This window comes from Gigantopelta aegis, chromosome 9 (genome assembly GCF_016097555.1).
Source record: "Gigantopelta aegis isolate Gae_Host chromosome 9, Gae_host_genome, whole genome shotgun sequence".
Lineage (NCBI taxonomy): Eukaryota > Metazoa > Mollusca > Gastropoda > Neomphalida > Peltospiridae > Gigantopelta > Gigantopelta aegis.
Genome location: NC_054707.1, coordinates 17865969 through 17889846, shown reverse-complemented (window position 1 = coordinate 17889846; position 23878 = coordinate 17865969). Strand labels below are relative to the sequence as shown.

The 23878-nt window shown below is 41.1% G+C and overlaps 1 protein-coding gene across 1 annotated transcript in view; it reads left to right on the top strand.

Moving 5' to 3' along the window:
- Nucleotides 1-23878, top strand: part of LOC121380434 — a 69506-nt gene extending 45628 nt beyond the window's left edge. The window contains exons 2-5 of the mRNA XM_041509248.1: nt 15780-16133; nt 18624-18950; nt 20685-20771; nt 23666-23878. Coding sequence (XP_041365182.1) covers nt 15780-16133; nt 18624-18950; nt 20685-20771; nt 23666-23742 — 845 coding nt within the window. The 3' untranslated portion in view covers nt 23743-23878. The remainder of the gene's footprint in view (nt 1-15779; nt 16134-18623; nt 18951-20684; nt 20772-23665) is intronic.

Below are 23878 nucleotides of genomic sequence, written 5' to 3'. Positions count from 1 at the left end.
TCCAGCCAAGCCAAGTCGCCCGACTCAACCGCCGAATCCAGTTGAACAACCAGAGGGACCATGGACACTGAAGGCCGGCAAACTCCATCAGCGGTTCCATCAGATAATGAAGATCAACATCGAGGACGTGCGCCAGCTCATTAGTGAGCCGCAACATAGCGTTTACCGTCCGCTACCGACCGAGCCCGATGAAGGGGAATATGCTGTCCATCGAGTCCAGGTGGACGTGGATATCACCGCAGTTTGCGTTACCGTTCGCCGGAAGGGAAGATACAATCAAGCGCTGCTACTTAAAGAGATGGACAACCCGTCACTACATCGCGTCCTCAAAATCTTGGCGGGGACAGAGTACAGTCACATCACAAAGATGATAGCAGCCTCTCCCTTCCGGCGTGATCTTCCACTACTGGACGCCACCGACTTCATCGGCTCGCCGTAGCCCCCAACCTCCTAACAACCTTTACCTCCGTGAGTACTAACCTCTTTTATTGGGCTAGTTAGACTTTAAATGTTTTGGAATCCAGTTCAAAATTTTTATGTTTATTTTTTTATAAATAGTCTGACGCATTTTGTTTTGGCGCCCGTTCAATTGCTCAAAATCACCTTAAAACTTTTCGGCCGAGCAGTCTTAACCATTTTTGGCTAAAATTTTAGAGTCCAGACATGTATCGGTATGCAGTACTCTTTGTAAACTTAGGTAAAAAACAGGCTTCACCGAGGAATCGAAATTCAGCCAATCAGAACACGGCTCCCACTCGGTGTTACTTCTTGTTTATGAAGTGTCTGCTAGTCGGTCCGCGCTTACTAAATGGCTTTTTTCCAAATTCCGCCCACTTCAAACTTACCCCCCCCCCCCCTGCTCCGGAGTCAGTCACTGGCGAAGTCAGAGGCTAATTCCGCAGTGGGCGTGCCTGAACCTTCGTGGATAGGGGCACGTAAATATAGTTACCCATACCCATATGGGCTCTCTTCCCAGGCGAGAGGTTAATAGCGTCTGTATGTCTCTCGTTATAATATTCCCATTTTGTGTTCACACCAATAAGTGCTGTGATTGTAAAGTTCCGGGATTTAGCTCAGACGGAAGGATCAAACACCCTCAGTGGAGCTAGTGTTGGTTTCCGTCTCAACCAGGGCTGTCCTGTCTGTGGGTAAATGCATTATAAAAGATCCCTTGCTACCAATGAATTTTTTTTTAGCTGGTTTCCTCTAAAACTGTATCTAAGAATTACCAAATGTTTAACATTTAATAACCGTTGACGAATTAATCAATGTGCTCTAATGCTGTCATTAAACAAAACTAACTTTAACTTTTAAACTTAAAATTATCGTTATTTGAAACAGCCGATGACTAATAATTAAACGCCAAGGCTAAAAAAAATCGTGAGAAACTTGCTTCAGTAAGTTGACACTGGTTTTGGCTATTACAGATCTTTGTTACCACGTTTATTAGCACGAGAAGATGGCAACACGCGATTGATTTTTTACGAGCTTTTGTGGCCTTTTTCTTTACATTGAATCCCGCCAGCAGGGCTATTTTCAGGGTCCTTAATTATGGGTGTGCGATATGAAATTCATATCTGTACTTAACAAGGCCTTGGAAGAAGTGTTAATGAGATTCAGAGCCAGTTAGTCGGGAACGACGAAGATAGCCAGTAATCTCAATTGTCTTTAAGTGCGGCGCCTCACAGCGCCCGGGGTTAAACTGATGGCTTGTCGAGGTGTTGACAAAAGCAAGAGCAGTTTTAGGCAAGTGGAACTTGCTATTAAGAGTAAAAATGCCGGCGTGGGTGGCGTGACCGGCCTCGGTGGTGTCATGGATTAAAGCCATCGGATATAAGGCTGGTAGGTACTAGGTTCGCAGCCCGGGCACCGGCTTAACAACCCAGAGCGAGTTTTAACGACTCAATGGGTAGATGTAAGACCACTACACCCTCTTCTCTCTCACTAACCACTGACCAACTAACCACTAACTTACTGTCCTGGACAGACAGCTGTGTATGCCCAGGACGCGTGCTTGAACCTTACTTATTTTGATGGGAGTGATTAGTAACTCCCTTAACATAGGTTATGGGGAGCCATTTAGGATATGACCATATTGGTACCATGTAAATTCACGTGCTAAGGGGAGCTAAAAATTACTCTCCTTGAATTAGTTTCAGGTGAGTTTTTGGGGCGAGAGTGATAGCTCACCTTAAACTGCGAGGTCTGAGGTTGTACACCACTATTCATTTTGCATGCATTTCAAAACAGAACATATACGAAAAGGCTACATAACGGCTATTTTGTTTTAGGCCCAAAACACACCGAATCTGGGTCTGGGTCTGGGTCTGGCGAGTGTGGCAAAGACGCCACGTCTGGTGTATTCTGACGTCTGAGTCTGTAACTGTTACGTGTTATCCTTATAATTGACTGCGTTCATATATTTGGATATATTTCTTTCTATGACCATCAACAATAATTACGATTATTCCACATTGCTTAATATATATCTTTCATGTCGTTTATTAAGAAATATTAAAAAGTAAGGCTCTAACATTGCGCAGCTGCCAGTCTGGCAGTATTGAAAATATAGCGCATGTTCTATGACGTCTGTAGTTCGCCCCAGCACAGACGCTGTGTGTTTTGTCACATTCGATTCAACGCGTCCAGACCGAGATCCGGTGTGTTTTTGGGCCTTAGGAACTATACTGTCACATGATAACTAAAATCAATATAGGCTGACTAAAAAATAAAATTAAAAAAATCGAGTTATCCGCTTCTAAGCCAGAGCATCGCCTCATTTTTGCAATTATACAACTGACATCATACCATATGCACAGTTGTTATTGTCAAGTAATAAAAAAACAAACATAAGAAATAACTACAAACCAATGAGTTATTGAAATACTTTAGGTCCGCTATTTGTGGCCATCAAAAAACGCATTGCATTATTTTATAAAGAGTTGTAGAGATATTTATATTTGAAGCAATAAACAAGAACCTGTAAGTAAATTGTAATTTTCATAAAGTAAAAATATGTCATTTGCCAAACGATGGGCAGAAATAGCATTAGTCCGGGCGTAAACGGGGGTGTGGTCTCACCTGAAAGGATAATTTATACATTTTCAACTTATTTTCGTGCTTATATCTAATTAAGGTTCAAGCACGCTGTTCAGGGCACACACACCTCAGCTATCTGGGCTGTCTGTCCAAGACAGTGGGTTAGTTGTTAGTTGGTTAGTGAGAGAGAAGAGGGTGTAGTGGCCTTACACTTACCCACTGAGCCCTTAAGAACTCGCTCTGGGTTGGAGCCGATACCGGGCTGCGAACCCTATACCTACCAGCCTGTAGTCCAATGGCTTAACCACTGGGCCACCGAGGCCGCTATCTATACAAGTAGGATCTTTTTGTTGCTGAACCTCTCTAGATAAAGGATCTGTTTGTTTATAGCTTCAACTCTGTGGCAAAATTGTGCTTTAGTCTGTTTTATTAAATGGACATTCCTGAGTTTGCTGCAATGTTTAAGATGTTATCGACTAAAAGAGACTTTTTAACGATTGTAATTAAATATCAAATATATTTTTCTGCATAAAGTATTAGTGGCTGTATATTAAACATGTTTCTGATCGTTCTAATATTTGTACTGGGTTACATTTTGTTTTATTTCCGAAAATATATATTTTTTCGTAGGTACGAAATTATTTGAAGACGAAATCCAGTTTGGGCTTCTTACAAATATTAAGACGACCAGAAACACATTAGATATACAGACACTGATATTCTAAACAAGAAAATATATTTAATATATAAGTTTAATCGTAGAAATATTTTATTAGTCGGAAACATCTAACAATGCAGCAAACTCGGGAATGTCCCTTTAAGGTACCTAGACTCATTTTACGACATATTTTGTTTCATTAAAAAAGTAAAGTTTGTTTTATTTAACGACGCCACTAGTGCACATTGATTTTTTTATTTTATTATCGGCTATTGGACGTCAAACATATGGTCATTCTGACACTGGTTTTTAGAGGAAACCCGCTGTTGCCACATAGGCTACTCTTTTACGACAGGCAGCAAGGGATCTTTTATTTGCGCTTCCCACAGGCAGGATAGCACATGGCCGTTGATGTACCAGTCGTGGTGCACTGACTGGAGCGAGAAATAGCCCAATGTGCCCACTGACGGGGATCGATCCCAAACCGACCGCGCATCAAGCGAACGCTTTGCCGCTGGGCCACGTCTCGTCCCTAATCATGGAAGATTTTTTTATTTTTTTTAAAGGTTATGGTATCAAGGGATAGCTAGACGTAAGGGCTTTCCAAAGAGTATAAACATTGTACTCTACATGGATGTGTACCACACAAGTATACTACTCGTATTAATTCCCATTCCAGGTCACACCCCCCACCCCAGTCTACGCCCAGACTATATGTACTGCTTGAATCATTGTGTAAACAATAAGGGGGGGAGGGGGGACGTAGCCCAGTTTTAAAGCGTTTGCTTGATGCGCGGTCGGTCTGGGATTGATCCCCGTAGGTGGGCCCATTGAGCTATTTCTCGTTCCTGCCAGTGCACCACGACTGGTATATCAAAAGCCGTTGTATGTACTATCCTGTCTGTGGGACGGTGCATATAAAAGATCCCTTGCTGCTAATGGAAAGCCTGTTATGGACAGAACACTCTGGCGAAGTCAGAGGTTGTGCCCACGACATGCGTGCTTGAACAGTTCTCTGATGGAAGTATGCCAAAAATGACCCACACCCATACCCACAAATGGAAAAATGTAGCGGGTTTCCTCTCTAAGACTATATGTCACAATTACCAAATGTTTGACATCCAATAGCCGATGATTAATAAATCACTGTGCTCTGGTGGTGACGTTAAACAAAACAATTTTCTGGGGTTAAAACATGTTTTATGTATTGACCTCTTGACACCGTCAGCAATTATTGTGTCTAACATAATAATTATAATTATCACACTTGGTTCAGGGTATAAGAGAAATAAAAAACCTCACCACAGCCATAAACAGGTCAATGGACAAAGATGACAAGTGTTTTATTTAACGACACCCGTAGTTAATATTTATTTATTTATCATTCGCTATTGTATGTCAACATTTGGTAATTTTCACATAATTATATTCTTAGAGGAAACCTGCTATGTTTTTTCATAAGTAGCATGGGATCTTTTATATGCACTATTCCACAGACATGATAGCACATACCACGGCTTTTGATATACCAGTCGTGGTGCACTGGCAGGTACGAGAAATAGCTCAATGGACCCACCGATAGGGATCGATCCCAGATCGACCGCGCATCAAAAGAGCGCCTTTGATATACAAGACGTGGTGCACTGGCTGGAAGCCATTGGACAAATGTCGCAATACATATACAGAACTATCGAGAGGTCATCAACTTACATTAGTGATTTATTTTTGTAATAAACGGCAAATGCAGATTTAGGGATTTCAAGAATCTAGTCCCCCAACTTTGTCCAACAATTTTTTGTTTTCTTCATAATTTGTAATTGGTTTTCTGAAAACTAATGATTGTCTTTAAGTTACATAATTGTTAAAAAAAAGAAGTTTGTTTTGTTTAACGACACAACTAGAGCACATTGAGTTATTAATTATCGACTATTGGATGTCAAACATTTGGTAATTTTGACAGAGTCATAGAAAGATAACCCGCTACATTTTTCCATTAGTAACAAGGATATTTTATATGTACCATCCCACCGACAGGGTAGCACATTATTATGGCCTTTGATATACCAGTCGTGGTGCACTGGCTGGAACGAGAAATAGCCCAATGGGCCCACCGACGGGGATCGATCCTAGACTGACCGCGCATCAGGCGAGCGCTTTACCACGGGTCTACGTCCACCCCTTAATTGTTGAAGGACCTCTTTTCAAATTACAATGTCTTCTGACTCCCAAGAAGGGCTACAGCCAGTGCACCACGGCTGGTATATTAAAGGCCGTGGTATGTGTTATCCTGTCTGTGGGATGGTGCATATAAAAGATCCCTTGCTACTAACCGAAAGGAGTAGCCCGTGAAGTGGCTACAGCGGATTTTCTCTATATATATCTGTGTGGTCCTTAACTATATGTCTGATGCCATATAACCGTAAATAAAATGTGTTGAGTGCGTCGTTAAATAAAACATTTTCTACCTTCCCAAGAAGGGCCTACGTGCATTGGGTGCTTATCATTCCATCAATCTCAGATCTTGACACGTCATCGTTGTCGCCTTCATTTCCTTCAGTTAGATGTATTTTCGTGCTTATATCCAATCAATGTTCAAGCACTCTGTCCTGGGCACACACCTCAGCTATCTGGACTGTCTGTCCTGGATAGTGGGTTAGTGGTTAGTGAGAGAGAGGTCTGTGTAGTGGTTTTGAACCTACGTTCAAAGTCGTTAAACTCGTTCTGGGTGGAAGCCGGTACCGGGGTGCGAACACAGTACCTGTCAGCCTTACGTCCTACGGCCTAACCACTACACCACCGGTGGCTGGTTTTCAACCGACTCCCATTCCCCTCCTTTCTAAAGTATTGTATCCGTCATTAAGCAACTAATATTCAGCAAATATCTGCACAGAAGCAAACTGATCCCCCTCATTTCTGAATTATTGTAGTCGTTATCTAGCAACTAAATAATATTCAGCAAATTTCTACACAGAAGCAAACTGGTCCCCCTCCTTTCTAAATTATTGTATTCGCCATTGAGCAACTAATATTCAGCAAATATCTACACAGAAGCAAACTGGTCCCCCTCCTTTTTAAATTACTGTATCCGCCATTGAGCAACTAATATTCAGCAAATTCTACTCAGAAGCAAACTGATCCCACCTACGGATCAGCATATCCGGTATGACGTACGTTTCAAGGACTTGATTTACACGTAGCCGATATTTTCACACTCGCCATTGAATTCTCTAACTGAAAGCTTTTTCATACCAGTACAATCTAGTTTCTTTACATCCGTTGTGTTCATATATAATCCGTATTATAGCATGCCACTATTTGTACAGTGTAGAATATTTACACAGACATCAACAGTACTTGTTAAACACTATGTTACTGAAAAACTTATTTATATCCTGTCGAAGTATCTCATTTATTAAAGGTGCAATATTGCACGCTCTTTCTTTCTTTGATCTTTTTTTTCTTGGTAATTTCGACATATAGTCTTAGAGAGGAAACCCGCTACATTTTTCCATTAGTAGCAAGGGATCTTTTATATGCACCATCCCACAGACAGGATAGCATATACCACGGCCTTTGATATACCAGTCGTGGTGCACTGTCTGGAACGAGAAATAGTCAAATGAGCCCACCGACGGGGATCGATCCGAAGACCGACCGCATAACAGGCGAGCACTTTACCCCACGTCCCACTCCTCTTCTGCACATGAATCCTTCATAAAACTAGAAAATAAGCTGGAAAATCTACTTTAAGAATTCACCAAAGCAGGCGTTGCTTCAACATCAAATAATTAGGCCACCCTTTATAGATTTTTCAACACAATTACTACTAATAACAAAATTATTTGATTGTAAAATATACTACTCAAAAGAATTTAAGGGTCAGACGATATTTTCGACATTATTTTCTGAATGTCAATTATATTAGCTAGACCATAATGTCACGCATGGTATTGTTCCATTTTGACGAAAGTGGGTCTAAGCAACCCATAAATGAATTAAAATCCACTGTCATTGACACTGTCGACTAGTTCTAATGGCGAAAACATGCTTACATTTGCACGTAAATTAGGGCGAAAGCGAAAGGTCTGCTAAGTGCCCATAACTTGCTTTTTCACAAAGCGCTTCATTTGCACGCTTTGCACGTGTATTCCATGTTCCCAGTGCTGAATTTCCGTATAATTGGAGCTTGCGTTCGTGTACGGTGCACACTCCAAATTCGACAATGGTACGACTTCAACTGACTATCGAAGATCGAGGAAGGGCTATTGCTTGGCTTCAGGATGGCAATACGCAAAGAAATGTTGCTCTGAGACTTGGTGTCAGTCAGAGTGTCGTTGGCCGACTGTGGCAACGGTACCAAGCAACGAATTCTATTCGAAATCGTCCACGTTCGGGAAGACCCCGAAGCACTACAAATAGAGAGGACCGCTACATCACCAATATGGCTCTACGTCAACGCACAACCACTGCACGCCGATTACGTGACAATCTGCGGACTGCGACTGGAACTCGAGTGTCTGATCAAACCATACGCAATCGACTGAGAGCCAATAATCTACGCTGCCGTCGCCAGGCTGTTCGACCACCACTCCTACTACGTCACAGAACGGCCAGACGTCACTGGTGCACGCTTCATCTGCGGTGGCAACGTGTTCAGTGGGGTCGAGTGATGTTCACTGATGAGTCCAGGTTTAGTCTCCAGTTCAACGACGGTCGGGTTCGTGTCTACAGACGTCCTGGGGAGCGCTTCGCTGACGTTAACGTTAGACAACGTCACCGGTTCGGTGGTGGCAGCGTCATGGTGTGGGGCGGCATCTCTATCCACCACGGGACCCCCCTCTTTGTGGTGGATGGCAATCTGAATGGAATCCGCTATCTGAATGAGATTATCCGGCCGTTGGTTCTCCCAGGCCTTCAGCAGATTGGCGGCGGGGCAGTTCTGCAGGATGACAATGCCAGACCCCACCGCGCCAGGGTGGTAACGGACTTTCTCAGACAACAAGGTATCGCCAGGATGGATTGGCCAGCATATTCGCCTGACTTGGCCCCAATAGAGAACGCCTGGGACGAATTAGGCAGGAGAGCTCGGGATAACCATGCCCCTCCGGCCAACCTTCATGATCTGGGTCAAGTTCTTATGGCAGAGTGGCAGGCCATTCCCCAAGAGTTCTTAAGACGTCTGATCAACAGCATGAGGCAACGATGTGTCGAGTGTATTCGCGCCAGGGGTGGATTCGCACACTATTAAACGAATGTTCTAATGTGTAAAATCCATGTTTGACAACCTTCAACTTTGACAGCATGTCATGTGACTTTCTTGTATACAGTGACGTTTATTTGTGGTTTTGTGTAAATATGGAACAATAAATAAAAAAATTGGTGTAGTTTACATCATCAATCTAATACACTCTGAAACTTATTTGGTTATAAATTTTTGACCCTTAAATTCTTTTGAGTAGTATAATTTATGGACGCAATACAGTTCAAAGTGTGATTTTTACATTTCAAAACAAACATTAATAAATATTTGTGGCGTGAAGAATATATCTTTGAGATCGTACCTTTATCTTGCATGTATGTCAAAAATTACCAGCCTCAAGTTTAGCCAGAGAACGTTTCGCTAATGTTCGCTAACGTTCGAGAACTATTTGATTGGTTTCTGACGTGGCAATTTAGTTTACTGTGAAGCGCGTAAAGTTCATGGCTGCGTTCAACCAGACCGAGCGGAAAAAAACGTCCGCTAGACTGGTTTAGGCGCCTCAAGTTAAACCAAATGGCCACGTCGGGAACCAATGAAATAGTTCGCGAACGTTATCAAAACGTTTGCTGGCTGAACTTGGGGCTGTCTAGTGGACGTTTTTCTGCTCGGTCTGGCTGAAGTGTGGGTGTGGGTGTGGGTAATTTTTGGCATGTTTCCATCAGAGAACTGTTCAAGCCCGCCTGTCGTGGGCACACTCTCCGACTTCGCCTGAATTCAGCACTGGTTGGTTTTATTATCTAGCTACACGAAAATTGCAAAGCGTACATGCAAATTAAAAAAATAAGACTTTTAAAGGGACAGACACTAGTTTTAACTCGTGAAAATTCACACTAACTTTATTTAATCTACAAACCTGAAACACATTTGGATAAAGTTACAACTGAGTGAAACATGAGTCTGTGACATTGAAATGGTGAAATACTCTCTAAAAAGACTAAAATTCGACTCCATATCTGTTACGTCTAGGGGTGCACGAGATACACGCATACCTATTGTTCTGGGAAATTCTAGCAGAACCATCAAGTAGTGTACGCATGTTCTTTTTGTTGTTCGGACTATCTGGAATATATTTCATTTGTGTTTGTGTTAATAAATACACACACACACACGCACGCACGCACGCACGCACGCACACACACACACACACACACACACATTTAAAGGGAAAGACCCTAGTTTCAACCCTGTGAAAATTAATACTAAGTTTAGTTAATTTAAAAACCTGTAACACATTTGGATAAAGTTACAATTGAGTGAAACATGAGTATGTGACTTTGAAATAGTGAAATACCCTCTAAAAACAGACTAAAACTCGACTCCATAACTGTTACGTCTCAGACGCACGTGCGTTTTTAAAAATATGATAAATGCATTTTGTGATATTAAAAACACCAGGAAGACCAAAAACACTTCGAATGTACGGAAATTGATAATTTTAACCATGAAATCTAAGTAAAGTATGATTTCAGTTATCAGAAACGGCTACAATAGTCAAAAATATGACTTAGTGTTTAAAAACTAGGGTATGTCCCTTTAAACTAAAAAGAACTCTGCTTTTGTTTTGTTTGTTTTTTGGGGGTGGTTTCTGACAGACAGACAGACAGCTGACCATCCACCCTGCTCGTTCTCTAGACACGCCCTGGTTTTCGACCGATATATTATGCACTCCGCAATGTGAAGTAGATTTTACTTTTTGACATGGAAGCAAACAATTAAATGCACCATGTGCTGCGAATCCAAACAATGGTTCAATGATAAACAGTTTTAATCAAAAGGGTTGCCAGAGTGTATACATTTAACTCGAGGTCCTCTCACGGGAGCAGTGCATCCTGGGACGGAATGGCTGATACGCACAGAAACAAATCAATACCGCAAATTACTCGCCTCTTTTGTTATACAAGAAACGCACACAGTACTGGCGATGAGTACGTATTGTGTTATCACAGAGATGTCATATTTAATCGATAAGCGAATCATAACGAAACAAATGAAAAGTGCACCATTGTCTGTGTGGGAAAAAAATCACAGCATATTTACAATGCACGCCACTCATACGCATAAACATTGTAAAACACAACACGCAAATGCAAACACGTGTCTCACGCACGCGCAAATGTGAATCGTAACGAAACAAATGAAAAGTGCACCATTGTCTGTGTGGAAAAAACATCACAGCATCGTTACAATACACGCCACTCATACGCATAAACATTGTGACAAGCACATGTACGCACGTGCGTCACGCATTCGCAAATACGCACACACAGGCACACGCACAAAGCAGACGCTGGAAACAGTAATGCAGGGTGTTCTTCAAGTAGACAAAACAGCCATTTTATACTAAAAAGTATACTTTTTTCGTATTCTAGGGTGTGGACTATTTCTCGCTCCAGCCAGTGCACCACGACTGGTACATCAAAGGCCGTGGTATATGCTATCCTGTCTATGGGATGGTGCATGTAAAAGATCCCTTGCTGCTAATCGAAAAGAGTAGCCCATGAAGTGGCGACAGCGAGTTTCCTCCCTCAATATCTGTGTGGTCCTTAACCATATGTCCAACGCCATATAACCGTAAATAAAATGTGTTGAGTGTGTCGTTAAATAAACCATTTCCTTCATTCCTTCCGTATTGGGTGTAGGAGTGCCTTGGTCAGTTTTAATCACGATTTGAGATATTGGCAGTTGAGGATTGGGGGTGGGAGAATGGTCGCGTCCCTTACCTCCAACATTCCCTAATTACAACTTTAAATGTGCATGGTCAACAAAAGAATAGTCGGATAGTTCTATTTGTTAGCCTAATTTTCACTGGCTCTACCATTCTGCAATCTCCGAATCCGCTCAGTTGAGGGTTGGGCTGGATATTTGTAAGCAAACGTTGTTTTTAACACCTTAAAATAACCTGACCACTCTCCCCCCCCCCCCCAACCCCCCTCCAACAAAATAATAATAATAATAAAATAAAAAAACGTAAACAAAAAGGAATTAAAAACCCCCCAGAAAAAACAAAAACAAAACAAAACAAACAAAAAGACCCAACCACTTTTTAAAAATAAATTGTTGAGGTTCTCGATGATCCAGAAATTCTTTGTATATTTGACGTCATAAGGGATTAGACCTCTCCAGCAACCAATCAGCGGCCTGCAGTTCTGTTCAAAAGTACCGGCCTCGGTGGCGTCGTTGCAGGCCATCGGTCTACAGGCTGGTAGGTACTGGGTTCGGATCCCAGTCGAGGCATGGGAATTTTAATCCAGATACCGACTCCAAACCCTGAGTGAGTGCTCCGCAAGGCTCAATGGGTAGGTGTAAACCACTTGCACCGACCAGTGAACCATAACTGGTTCAACAAAGGCCATGGTTTGTGCTATCCTGCCTGTGGGACGCGCAAATAAAAGATCCCTTGCTGCTAATCGGAAGAGTAGCCCATGTAGTGGCGACAGCGAGTTTCCTCTCAAAATCTGTGTGGTCCTTAACCATATGTCTGACGCCATATAACCGTAAATAAAATGTGTTGAGTGCGTCGTTAAATAAAACATTTCTTTCTTTCTTTCTTTGTTCAAAAGTTTGCATTTATTTATTTAAGCGGGACGTAGCCCAGTGGTAAAGCGTTTGCTCGATGCGCGGTCGGTTTGGGATCGATTCCCATTGAGCTATGTCTTATTCCAGCCAGTGCACCACGACTGGCATATCAAAGGCCGTGGTATGTACTACCCTGTCTGTGGGATGGTGCATATAAAAGATCTCTTGCTGCTAATCGAAATGAGTAGCCCGTGAAGTGGCGACAGCGGGTTTCCTCTCTCAATATCTGTTTGCTCCTTAACCATATGTCTGACGCCATATAGGCTAACCGTAAATAAAATGAGGATATTTCATGTTTTTTGTCAAATATGATTTATATCTCATCGAGTGAAGTTTGCAATCGTATCTCACGAGTCGCGCTTGCACCACGAGTGTGATATGATTGCAAACTTGCAAAACTTTATTTTTAAAATGCCAGCAGCAAAATAGTTCCGGCTTTCTTATAGTGAAGATAACACTTTCTACAGTGACGATAACACATTTTAGAGTGAAATAATGAAATTTTCACTCTAAAATGTGTTATCGTCACTGAGTGACTGATAACACTTTTATTTCACTGATATTTTAAGATATTTCACAAAATGTTATATAGCAAATAATTTTCCATCCTTCTTTATTTATTTGGCAGAAATCAGAACTGATTTCACTATTAGACTATACAGTGTTGAAAGGGAGGCAACTCCCTAAATTATGGCGTAAAAGCTGGGTCATGTCATGTCATAGGGTTTTACGTGCACATTCAGAACAAGCTGTTGTAGCGCACGCCTTGGCCGGCTCCTCCGTCCATGACAGGAAAGGTGGGGGGAGGGGAGAGGAGGGACCGCCTGCACTGGCAGGTGCAAGGGAGCACCAGCAGCCCGATCAAATCGGTAGCAGGCGGGTGGGGGTGGTGGTGGTGCTATGGAATTTGAATGGAGCAGTTAAATGCCAAAGAGAAACGGGTGCGCAATTTTGATTGAGGGAATTTGGCGCAATTTTGAACGGTCGGTCGAAAGGTAAATGGCCAAGCTAATATAGGTTTTGATATTAGTGAATCGAGAGTAGCTCGTTAAAAACTGGGTCAAACTGAATACCTTATATACAATTTGTTGCCTGTATACTGAGGTTTATTGAGAGTTATTTCCCTTCTCAATTGTAATATTTCAAACTCTATTGTCACAAGAAACGCATTTTTTCATACTATGGAATTTACTACAAGTTGTTTATTTCTGAGCCGATTGTTTTCTAAACTGCACACAAAAATAGTTGACTTGCTTTTGTGGGGGGTTTTCTCCTTTTTTTTCATTTCCAAAACACGTTTTCTTTTCTTCTTACGTCAAACCAAACTGAAATTATTCACAATAAAAAAAAAAAAAAAAAAAAAAAAAAAAACCCAAACAAAATCCAAACAACATTTTTGTAGGAGGATGAGACGGACTATAGATAAAAACTTATTATTTATTTATTTTTAGCAGATTGACGTAACTAGGTCTATTCTCTTCTTCTAATGTAGAAAGTTAGACCTTTTTCTCCAGTCGAATTGCTACCTAAGCTACTAACTGTTGTTGGGAGTGGGAACTATTTTCTCGTGCCCCTATCCACAGAGGTTCAGGCACGCCCACTACGGATTTAGCCTCTGACTTCGCCAGTGACTAACTCCGGAGCAGGAGGGGGGGGGGGGGGGGGGGGGGGTTGTAAGTTTGAAGTGGGCGGAATTTGGAAGAAAGCCATTTAGTACGGTCAGCGCGAGCGCGGACCAAATAGCAGACACTTCATAAAGCTTGAAGTACACCGAGTGGGAGCCGTGCTCTGATTGGCTGAATTTCGATTCCTCGGTGAAGCCTGTTTTTTACCTAAGTCTATGAAGAGTAACTGCATACCAAAACATGTCTGGACTCTAAAATTTAACCCAAAGTAGGTAAGACTGCTCAGCCGAAAGGTTTTAAGGTGATTTTGAGCAATTGAACGGGCGCCAAAGTAAAATGCGTTAGACTACTTATAAAAAAATAAACATAAGAATTTTGAACTGCTTCCAAAACGTTTAAAGTCTAACTAGCCCAAAAAGAGGTTACTCACGGAGGAAAAGGAAGTTGGTAGAGGGGATGTCGTCAAGGAGAGCTGATGAAGAGGGTCGAATCCAGATGGTGGAGGGCTTGCCGGTGTGTGGACTTGGCGATGCTCTCGGTGATTGGACGGTAGTCCTCCCCGGCAACGGTCTTGATGACGCGGTGGATGGTCGGGTTGTCCATTTCATCGAGAAGCATCCCTTGGTGGAAAAGTCCCCTCCGGCGGACAGTAAGACAGATCCCTCTCCCATCTTTCATAATGATCTTCCTCACCGAAAACTCTCCTTCCGTCAGCGGCAGAGGTTCGTAGGTCTCCGGACCAGGTTCGCATAAGAGCCGACGGACATCCCCGATGTTGGTCTTGACCAGCCTTGCGTAGCGCGATGGTAGCTTGCCAGACTGTAATGTCCAAGGCTGGCCGATGGTCGGATCCTCTATCGGCGGCGGTGAAGTCGGTGTAGGCGGTTGAGTCGGCGGACTTGGCTTGTCTGGTTGGTCGCCTGGGGACACAACCGCCTTCCGTTTCCCAACGGCCACAAGACGGGCCTGGGTTTCTGCAGCGCCACTCTTCCTGGGTGGGCGTGGCATCGCTGGAAACCCGGAGGCTGAAGGCTTCGGAGATGTGGGGGGCGATTCCATCAGGGCCCGGTTAAGGTCCGTTTCCGGCTTCGCCACTGGCAAGTCAACAGCTGGATCCAGCAGGGCTGTATCAGTTGGTCTCGCTGGTGTAGACTGGGGCTTGGGGCGTACAACGGAAGAAGTCGCCGCCGGTAGTTGAGCTACCGGTTTTGACCTCCCCCGGTCCGCCCCTGGCGCGTCCGTCTTTCTCCTCCTCCTCCTCCTAGATGGCTTCCTCGCTGGTTCACCGTACACCAAGGTCACGGTTGCCCGTGGCCCGGTGTACGTGACGCGGTACTCCAAAAGCACTCCGTACGAAGCAATGAGTCCCCCCAGGTGGGGGGGGGGGGGGTAGCTCGAGAGAGCAGGCGCACACGTCCTGCTTCATCATTGTTCAAATCGGACTGCGACTGGCACACTGATGTTGTGTTTTCTAGTTGGCGAATTTATTTTTAAACATTCTAGCAGAATGACGTCACATGGATTATTTTTGTCTTCTAAAATAAAAAGTTAACCTTTTTTTTTTCTTTCTCCTGTTTAACAGCTACATAAGCTACTACTAATTTATTATTTTTAATTTTAGGTAACTTTGACGTACCCCCCTCGGTGTCTGGTCGTATAGGAGCCAAGACTAGACTTGACTGTCGGTTAAATGATGGATATCGCTGGTATGTCATTTCGTGGTACAAACTCAATTCTGACGGCACAAAAGAGCTCTTGGTCAGTCTACCGTCGGACACGAAAACTCCGGACTGGTCATCGTCGGACTCGGGTTACCGAAGACGCATGCGCCCGAAAATATCCATCGAGAAATTCCGGACGGAATTCAACCTAGAGCTGACTCATTTGTCGTGTGAAGACGAAGGGCAGGCGTTCCAGTGTATCATCATTGGGCAGACGGGAACAATGACTGGAATAACCTACATACACACACACAGTACGTATTTGTGGAATAACCTACATACACACTCACAGTACGTATTTGTGGAATAACCTATATTTCCTATATACATTCAGTACGTATATCACACTCACAGCAGGTATTTGTGTAATAACCAACACAACCTACATACATACCCACAGTACGTATTTGTGAAATAACCTACATACACACACAGTACGTATTTGTGAAATAACCTACATACACACACACAGTACGTATTTGTAGAATAACCTGCATACACACACACAGTACATATTTGTGGAATAACCCACATACACACACACAGTACGTATTTGTGGAATAACCTGCATACACACACACTGTACGTATTTGTGGAATAGCCTACATACACACACACACACACACACAGTAGGCGCATGCGCCCGAAAATATCCATCGAGAAATTCCGGACGGAATTCAACCTAGAGCTGACTCATTTGTAGTGTAAAGACGAAGGGCAGGCGTTCCAGTGTATCATCATTGGGCAGACGGGAACAATGACTGGAATAACCTACATACACACACACAGTACGTATTTGTGGAATAACCTACATACACACCCACAGTACGTATTTGTGGAATAACCTACATACACACTCACAGTACGTATTTGTAGAATAACCTACATTCCCTATATACACTCAGTACGTATATCACACTCACAGCAGGTATTTGTGTAATAACCAACATAACCTACATACATACCCACGGTACGTATTTGTGAAATAACCTACATTCCCTATATATACTCAGTACGTATATCCTACATTCACACTCAAAGCAGGTATTTGTGTAATAACCAACATACTCATAACTTACGTATTTGTGGAATAACCTACATACTCACTCACAGTACGTATTTGTGGAATAACCTACATACACACTCACAGTACGTATGTGTAGAATACCCTGCATATACACCCACAGTACGTATTTGTGGAATAACCTACATACACACCCACAGTACGTATGTGTGGAATAACCTACATTCCCTATATATACTCAGTACGTATATCCTACATTCACACTCACAGCAAGTATTTGTGTAATAAGCAGCATACTCATAACTTACGTATTTGTGGAATAGCCTACATACTCACTCACAGTACGTATTTGTGGAATAACCTACATACACTATCACAGTACGTATTTTTGGAATAAACTACATACACATGCACAGTACGTATTTGTGGAATAACCTACATACAAACCCACCGTACGTATTTGTGGAATAACCTACATACATGCTCACAGTACGTATTTGTGGAATAACCTACACACACACAGTACGTATTTGTGGAATAACTTATAAACACACTAATAGTACGTATTTGTTGAATAACCTATATACACACTCACAGTATGTATCGCATTCACAGTTCATATTTGTGGAATAACCTATATAGACTCATAGTACGTATTTGTAAAATAACCTACAAAGACACAGTACATATTTGTGGAATAACTTACATACACACTCACAGTATGTATTTTGTGAAATAGCATACACACATTCACAGTATGTATTTGTGGAATAACCTACATTCACACTCACAATACGTATTTGTGGAATAACCCACTTTTACACTGACAATACATATTTGTAAAATAGCCTATGTTGACAGCTATACTACGTACTTGTAGTATTACCTACATACACACTTACAGCAGATATTTGTGTAATAACCTACATTCACACTCACAGTATGTATTTGTGGAATAACCCTTTACACTGACAATACATATTTGTGAAATAGCCTATGTTGACAGCTATACCACGTACTTGTAGTATTACCTACATACACACTTACAGCAGATATTTGTGTAATAACCTACGTATTTGTAGAATATCCTACGTTTATACTCGGTACATATTTATGAAATAACATGTATCCACACTCACAGTACGCATTTGTCGAATAACCTATATTCACACTAGCAGTACGCATTTATGGAATAACCTACATACACACTCACAGTAGATGTTTTGTGGAATAACGTACATACACTCACATGACGTATTTGTGGAGTATCCTACATACACACTCACAATAGGTATTTTGTGGAATAACCTGCATACACTTACATGGCGTATTTGTGGAGTAGCCTACATACAACCCCAGTATGTATCTCTGTAATAACCTACATACACACACACCCACAGTATGTATTTGTGGAATAACCTCCATACACAACCACAGTATGTCGTTGCGGTATAACCGATATGCACATAATATTATATATTTGTGGAATAAAGCACAATCACAGCACGTATTTTGTGGAATAATCTGAATACACAATATGTGTTTGTGGAATAATCTATATTCACACCCATTGTACGTATATGTAGAATAACCTGCATACATACACGCAGTGCGTTACAGACTGGGCTGAACTTAGGAAAAAAGATACCTCGTGACTGGCTCATTTAAATACTCTTTATTATTTATTTATTTATGATACTAATGTTAATTCGTGTTTCAGGTGAACCAAAAAGACCAGAAATACATTACGATTACCTCTTTATCGAAATGAACTCGTCCTTTGAAATCGAATGTCAGGTGGATGTGGGCTTTCCACCCAAACGGATCGTGTGGATGTACAAGTCCGCCTTTGACCACGATTTTCAAGTGATGGAGGTCCAACGGCCGCAGGTTCAAGTCTCCAGAGAGAACTGCCACATTATCGTCAGAAAACCAGTGCTGATATTTATGAACAGAAAAAGTTCAGGGGCTGTGTACCGATGCACGATCGAAGGATACGATTACACGGATCAGCAATATTTTGACGAAGTTACTGTACAGTTACCAAGTAGGTTTAATTAACGGATCAGCAATACTTTAACTAAGTTACCGTACAGTTACCAAGTAAGTTTTAATTCACGGATCAGCAATATTTTGACGAAGTTACCGTACAGTTACTAAGTAAGTTTTAATTCACGGATCAGCAATATTTTGATGACGTTACCGTACAGTTACCAAGTAGGTTTTAATTCACGCCCCTGTGCGTGCTGTAACCTCACCTTGGTGCAGGGGTGTAACATTCTCTTTGAGAATGGCCAATACAGCACAAATTGAAGTTTAGAGTAAAATTCGGTGTCCGTAAAATTCTGTGATATTTGTATTTGTATTTTTGCACAGTTCTTTACACTGTTTTTGTTTAAACCTTGAATTTTTATATTGATGTTGATCATCACTTTATTTATTTGCATTACCATAGTTTGACACCCAATAGCCGATGTATTTTTCGTGCTGAGGTGTCGTTAAACATTCATTCATTCATTCATTTTAATTCACGAATCAGCAATATTTTGACGAAGTTATCGTACAGTTACCAACGGATCAGCAATATTTTGACGACGTTACCTTACAGTTACCAAGTAAGTTTTAATTCACGAATCAACAATATTTTGACGAAGTTACAATAAAGTTACCAAGTAGGTTTAATTCACGGATCAGCAATATTTTAACGAAGTTACCGTACAGTTACCAAGTAAGTTTTAAATCACGGATCAGCAATATTTCGACAATGTTACCGTATAGTTACCAAGTAGGTTTAATTCACGGATCAGCAATATTTTGACGAAGTTACCATACAGTTGCCAAGTACGTTTTAGTTCACGGATCAGCAATAATTTAACAAAGTTACTATACAGTTGCCAAGTCAGTTTTAAATCACGGATCAGCAATATTTTGACGAAGTTACTGTACAGTTGCCAAGGTTTTAATTCACGGATCAGCAATATTTTGACGAAGTTACCATACAGTTGCCAAATAGGTTTTAATTCAGAGATCAGCAATATTTTGACGATGTTGCCATACAGTTGCCAAGTAAGTTTTAGTTCACGGATCAGCAATATTTTGACGAAGTTACCGTACAGTAGGTTTTAAATCTTGGTGCGGTAGAGAGCTCGCCAAAGGTGCTTGGGTCGTAAGATTAAGCCTCCTCGGAGGATCTATTATCTAATTGGATTTGTTTTGTCTCATCCATCTGAGGCCATGGTATGTGTGCTGCACTGTCTGTGGTAAAGTCCATATGAAAAAAGGTAACAGGTTCCCTTTAAGACTACAAGTCACAATTACGAAATGCTTCACATCCAGTAGTATATATATATATATATATATATATATATATATATATATATATATATGGAACACTTAACAGTTTGTGAGCCGTTGTACCTCAGTGCTGTGATTTTGGTTTTAGGGGGTAGTGGTGTTGATGATCATTGTGAGGTCATCATAAACACAATGTCATATCTAATTACACAAACCTCTTGTGTTATGGTACCTTTAGTTTTTGTTTTTTTTCAAAATCGCACCCATGTTGTTTGTAAAAAATAATTATATAAACAGAATAATGTACACGTAAACCTTCTTTTTTATTGTTGTTGAGTATATATTTTATATTCAAATCGAGCCTAACAAGAAATATGAGACAGGAAAAGAAATATGGATAATAATAATAATAATAATAATAATAATAATAATAATAATGACATGGACTAATAGAATCGTCACTAAATGTGATTTTTTTTTTTTACAGAAGTGGAGGTGGAGACGATATCCAATCAACGTGGATATCGCGAGGATGCCAAGTGCCCGGATGTTGGCTGTATCGCAGAGTCTAACTGTGAGACTTGTGTCTTTGTGTAGTTCATCGTGTCCATTTAACAATTTTTCATTCATTTTCATTTCAACTTACTAAGGTTCAAGCACGCTGTCCTGGGCACACACCTCAGCTAGCAGGGCTGTCTGTTCAGGACAGTGGGTTATTTGTTAGTTGGTTAGTGGTTAGTGAGAGAGACGAGTGTGTAATGGCCTTACCCATTGAACCCTTAAAAACTCGCCTTTGGTTGGAGCCGGTACCGGGCTGCGAACCCTGTACCTACCAGCCTGTAGTCCGATGGCTTAACCACGACGCCACAATATCAAGGGCACAATATCAAGGGCAGACCCAAGATGGGGACTACGGGATTTGTCCCCTTGTAAGACTATTCCAGAGCCCCTTTTCTGGAACAATATATTTACAATTAATTTTACATCACGAATGTCAAACTTTTACTGAAGGGTCCTTATCAGGAGTAAATCTTCGTCAATATCTAGATGCAATTCAAAAATTTTAAACTGTGGCGTCATGTGTTAACCTGGAATTTATTGGATTTTGGAATAATATAAATTTATATATATCAGTAAATGAAACTATTTGAAAGCAATTTTTGTCTCTCCTTTACATTGCGTTAAAGTTTAATTTTAAAGTTTCACGTTTAGATCCGTTTCTTACAAACTATAGCCTAAATCCTAAGCCAATGAAACGTGTATGTTCATCACCGTGTATTGAAAAGAATAAAAAAATAATAAAAAATTTGTTTTAATTAAAATACTTATACATTTAGTTTGACGTTAAAGTTGTGCATTTAGCTCCATTTCGGGGTGGGACATAGTCCAGTGGTTAAGTGCTCGTTTGATGCACGGTCGGTTTGGGATCAATCTCCGTCGGTGAATTCTTTGGTCTATTTCTCGTTCCAGCCAGTGCACCACGACTGGTATATCAAAGGCTGTGGTATGTGCTATCCTGTCTGTGGCATTGTGCATATAAAAGATCTCTTGCTACTAATGAAAAAATGTCGCGGATTTCGTCTCTAAGACTATATGTCAAAATTACCAAATTTTGATAACCAATAGCCGATGATTAATACATCGATGTACTCTAGTGATGTCGTTAAACAAAACAAACTGTAACTTTATCTCCATTTCTTACAAATTATAAGTCCTAGATACATGAAACTTGTTTTATATTAAGTTTTTAATAAGTTTATTCTAGGCGAAATATACAATTCTGTGGAATTCTTGTTTTCTGGGCATGTAGCTCAAGGTGTAATCTGTACAATTTAAAAGAAAAATGAATATATATTTTTTGACCATTGTGCAACATCAAGACTTACCCCTTTAACTGGTATGTAATATGTAAGCTTGCAGTTACAAGAGAAATCAGTACTACCCGGTCTTAAAGTATCTTATAAGATCGTTTTCCAATACAAAATTCAAACACTACTTATGGTTTAATTAAATAAACTCGTGTCCAACGTATACTGATGACCAATGCATTGTTACAAAGGTCAGGGCCCACTTTGATAAAACATCGTAATTAAAGCCTAGTTTTGCACGTAAACGTAAATCTACGACTAAACCACAATATTTTTATTACTATTATAGTACAACAAATATACTTAAAAGTACACGTATTTTATTTTATTTTGTCCTTAAAATTTAAAAAAAAAAATATATATATATTTAACGACGCACTCAACACATTTTATTTACGGTTATATGGCGTCATACATATGGTTAAGGACCACACAGATTTTGAGAGGAAACCCGCTGTCGCCACTACATGGGCTACTCTTTCTGATTAGCAGCAAGGGATCTTTTATTTGCGCTACCCCCCAGCAGGATAGCACAAACCATGGCCTTTGTTGAACCAGTTATGGATCACTGGTCGGTGCAAGTGGTTTACACCTACCCATTGAGCCTTGCGGAGCACTCACTCAGGGTTCGGAGTCGGTATCTGGATTAAAAATCCCATGCCTCGACTGGGATCTGAACCCAGTACCTACCAGCTTGTAGACCGATGGCCTAACCACTACGCTACCGAGGCCGGTTTGTCCTTAAAATGTTCTATCTTCTGTAATGATGTGATTTTCTGCGTGAAATAGATGCTAGACACATATAAATGTATGGTCGGTATATCTGCTAGCCGCAGACGTAAACTTACGATGTTTTGTGAAATAGGCCCCAGAAGAGAAAGCATTTTGGGAGGTGGGGGGGGGGGGGGGGGGGGGGGGGTCGTTATTATGAGAACATCATTCGTTATTTATGGTAACTCTCTCTAAAAAAATGTATACGTGCGATATCCATTAAGCGATATACGATTGGCTGTTCCTAAGTGATGACCCGGTCACGACAATCATAGAATACCATCCAGTAAAAAACAGCACGATCAAAATTTATTGATCTGTGACGTATATGTTAACTTGAAACATTACTTTGTGATTGTTTTTTCCTAAATCTGATGCCACAGAGCTTTAGTTCGATTATTCTCGAGTCCAGTTATGACATTAAACTTACATATTGGTAACCAGTACCAACGCTACACGAAGGCACACACGTTGCTATACGTCACCACAAGAAAATACAGAGCAGGTTAGTTTCGCATAAGGGCGTCGGGTTTCTTCGTGTAGCGTTGGAACTAGTTAACAAAATGTAAGTTTAATGCCATGACTGGACTCGAGAATAATCAAACTAAAGCTCTGTAGCATCAGGTTTAGGAAAAAATGTGCATTTTAGACACAGTAGCTTGCAACCATTTCGTTGTCGACAATTGCCAAAGCATTACATAGACTTTCCTCTAGCCTTACCCCACATATCAATATCAGTAAGGGGTGACTCCAGCTACTTTAAACGGAGATGCAGGATTTTTTATTTTCATAGCTGGTTTAATTTTTCTTTTTCTTTTTTGTTTTACAGATCCAAGTAACACGGCGACGTCCCTTAATATTGCGGTACGAACTGCCCTGCTCGCCGCAATATTGGTCTCATTGTAGTACATAATTGAAAGCTGTATTCAGTGGGTTGTGAAAACTGAAGAGTTGTCAACACAGCAACTTTTCAATCAATAGTCTTGGCAATATTAGAGGAAGCACATTCATGACCATACCTAGCTTGTGAGAGAGAGAGAGA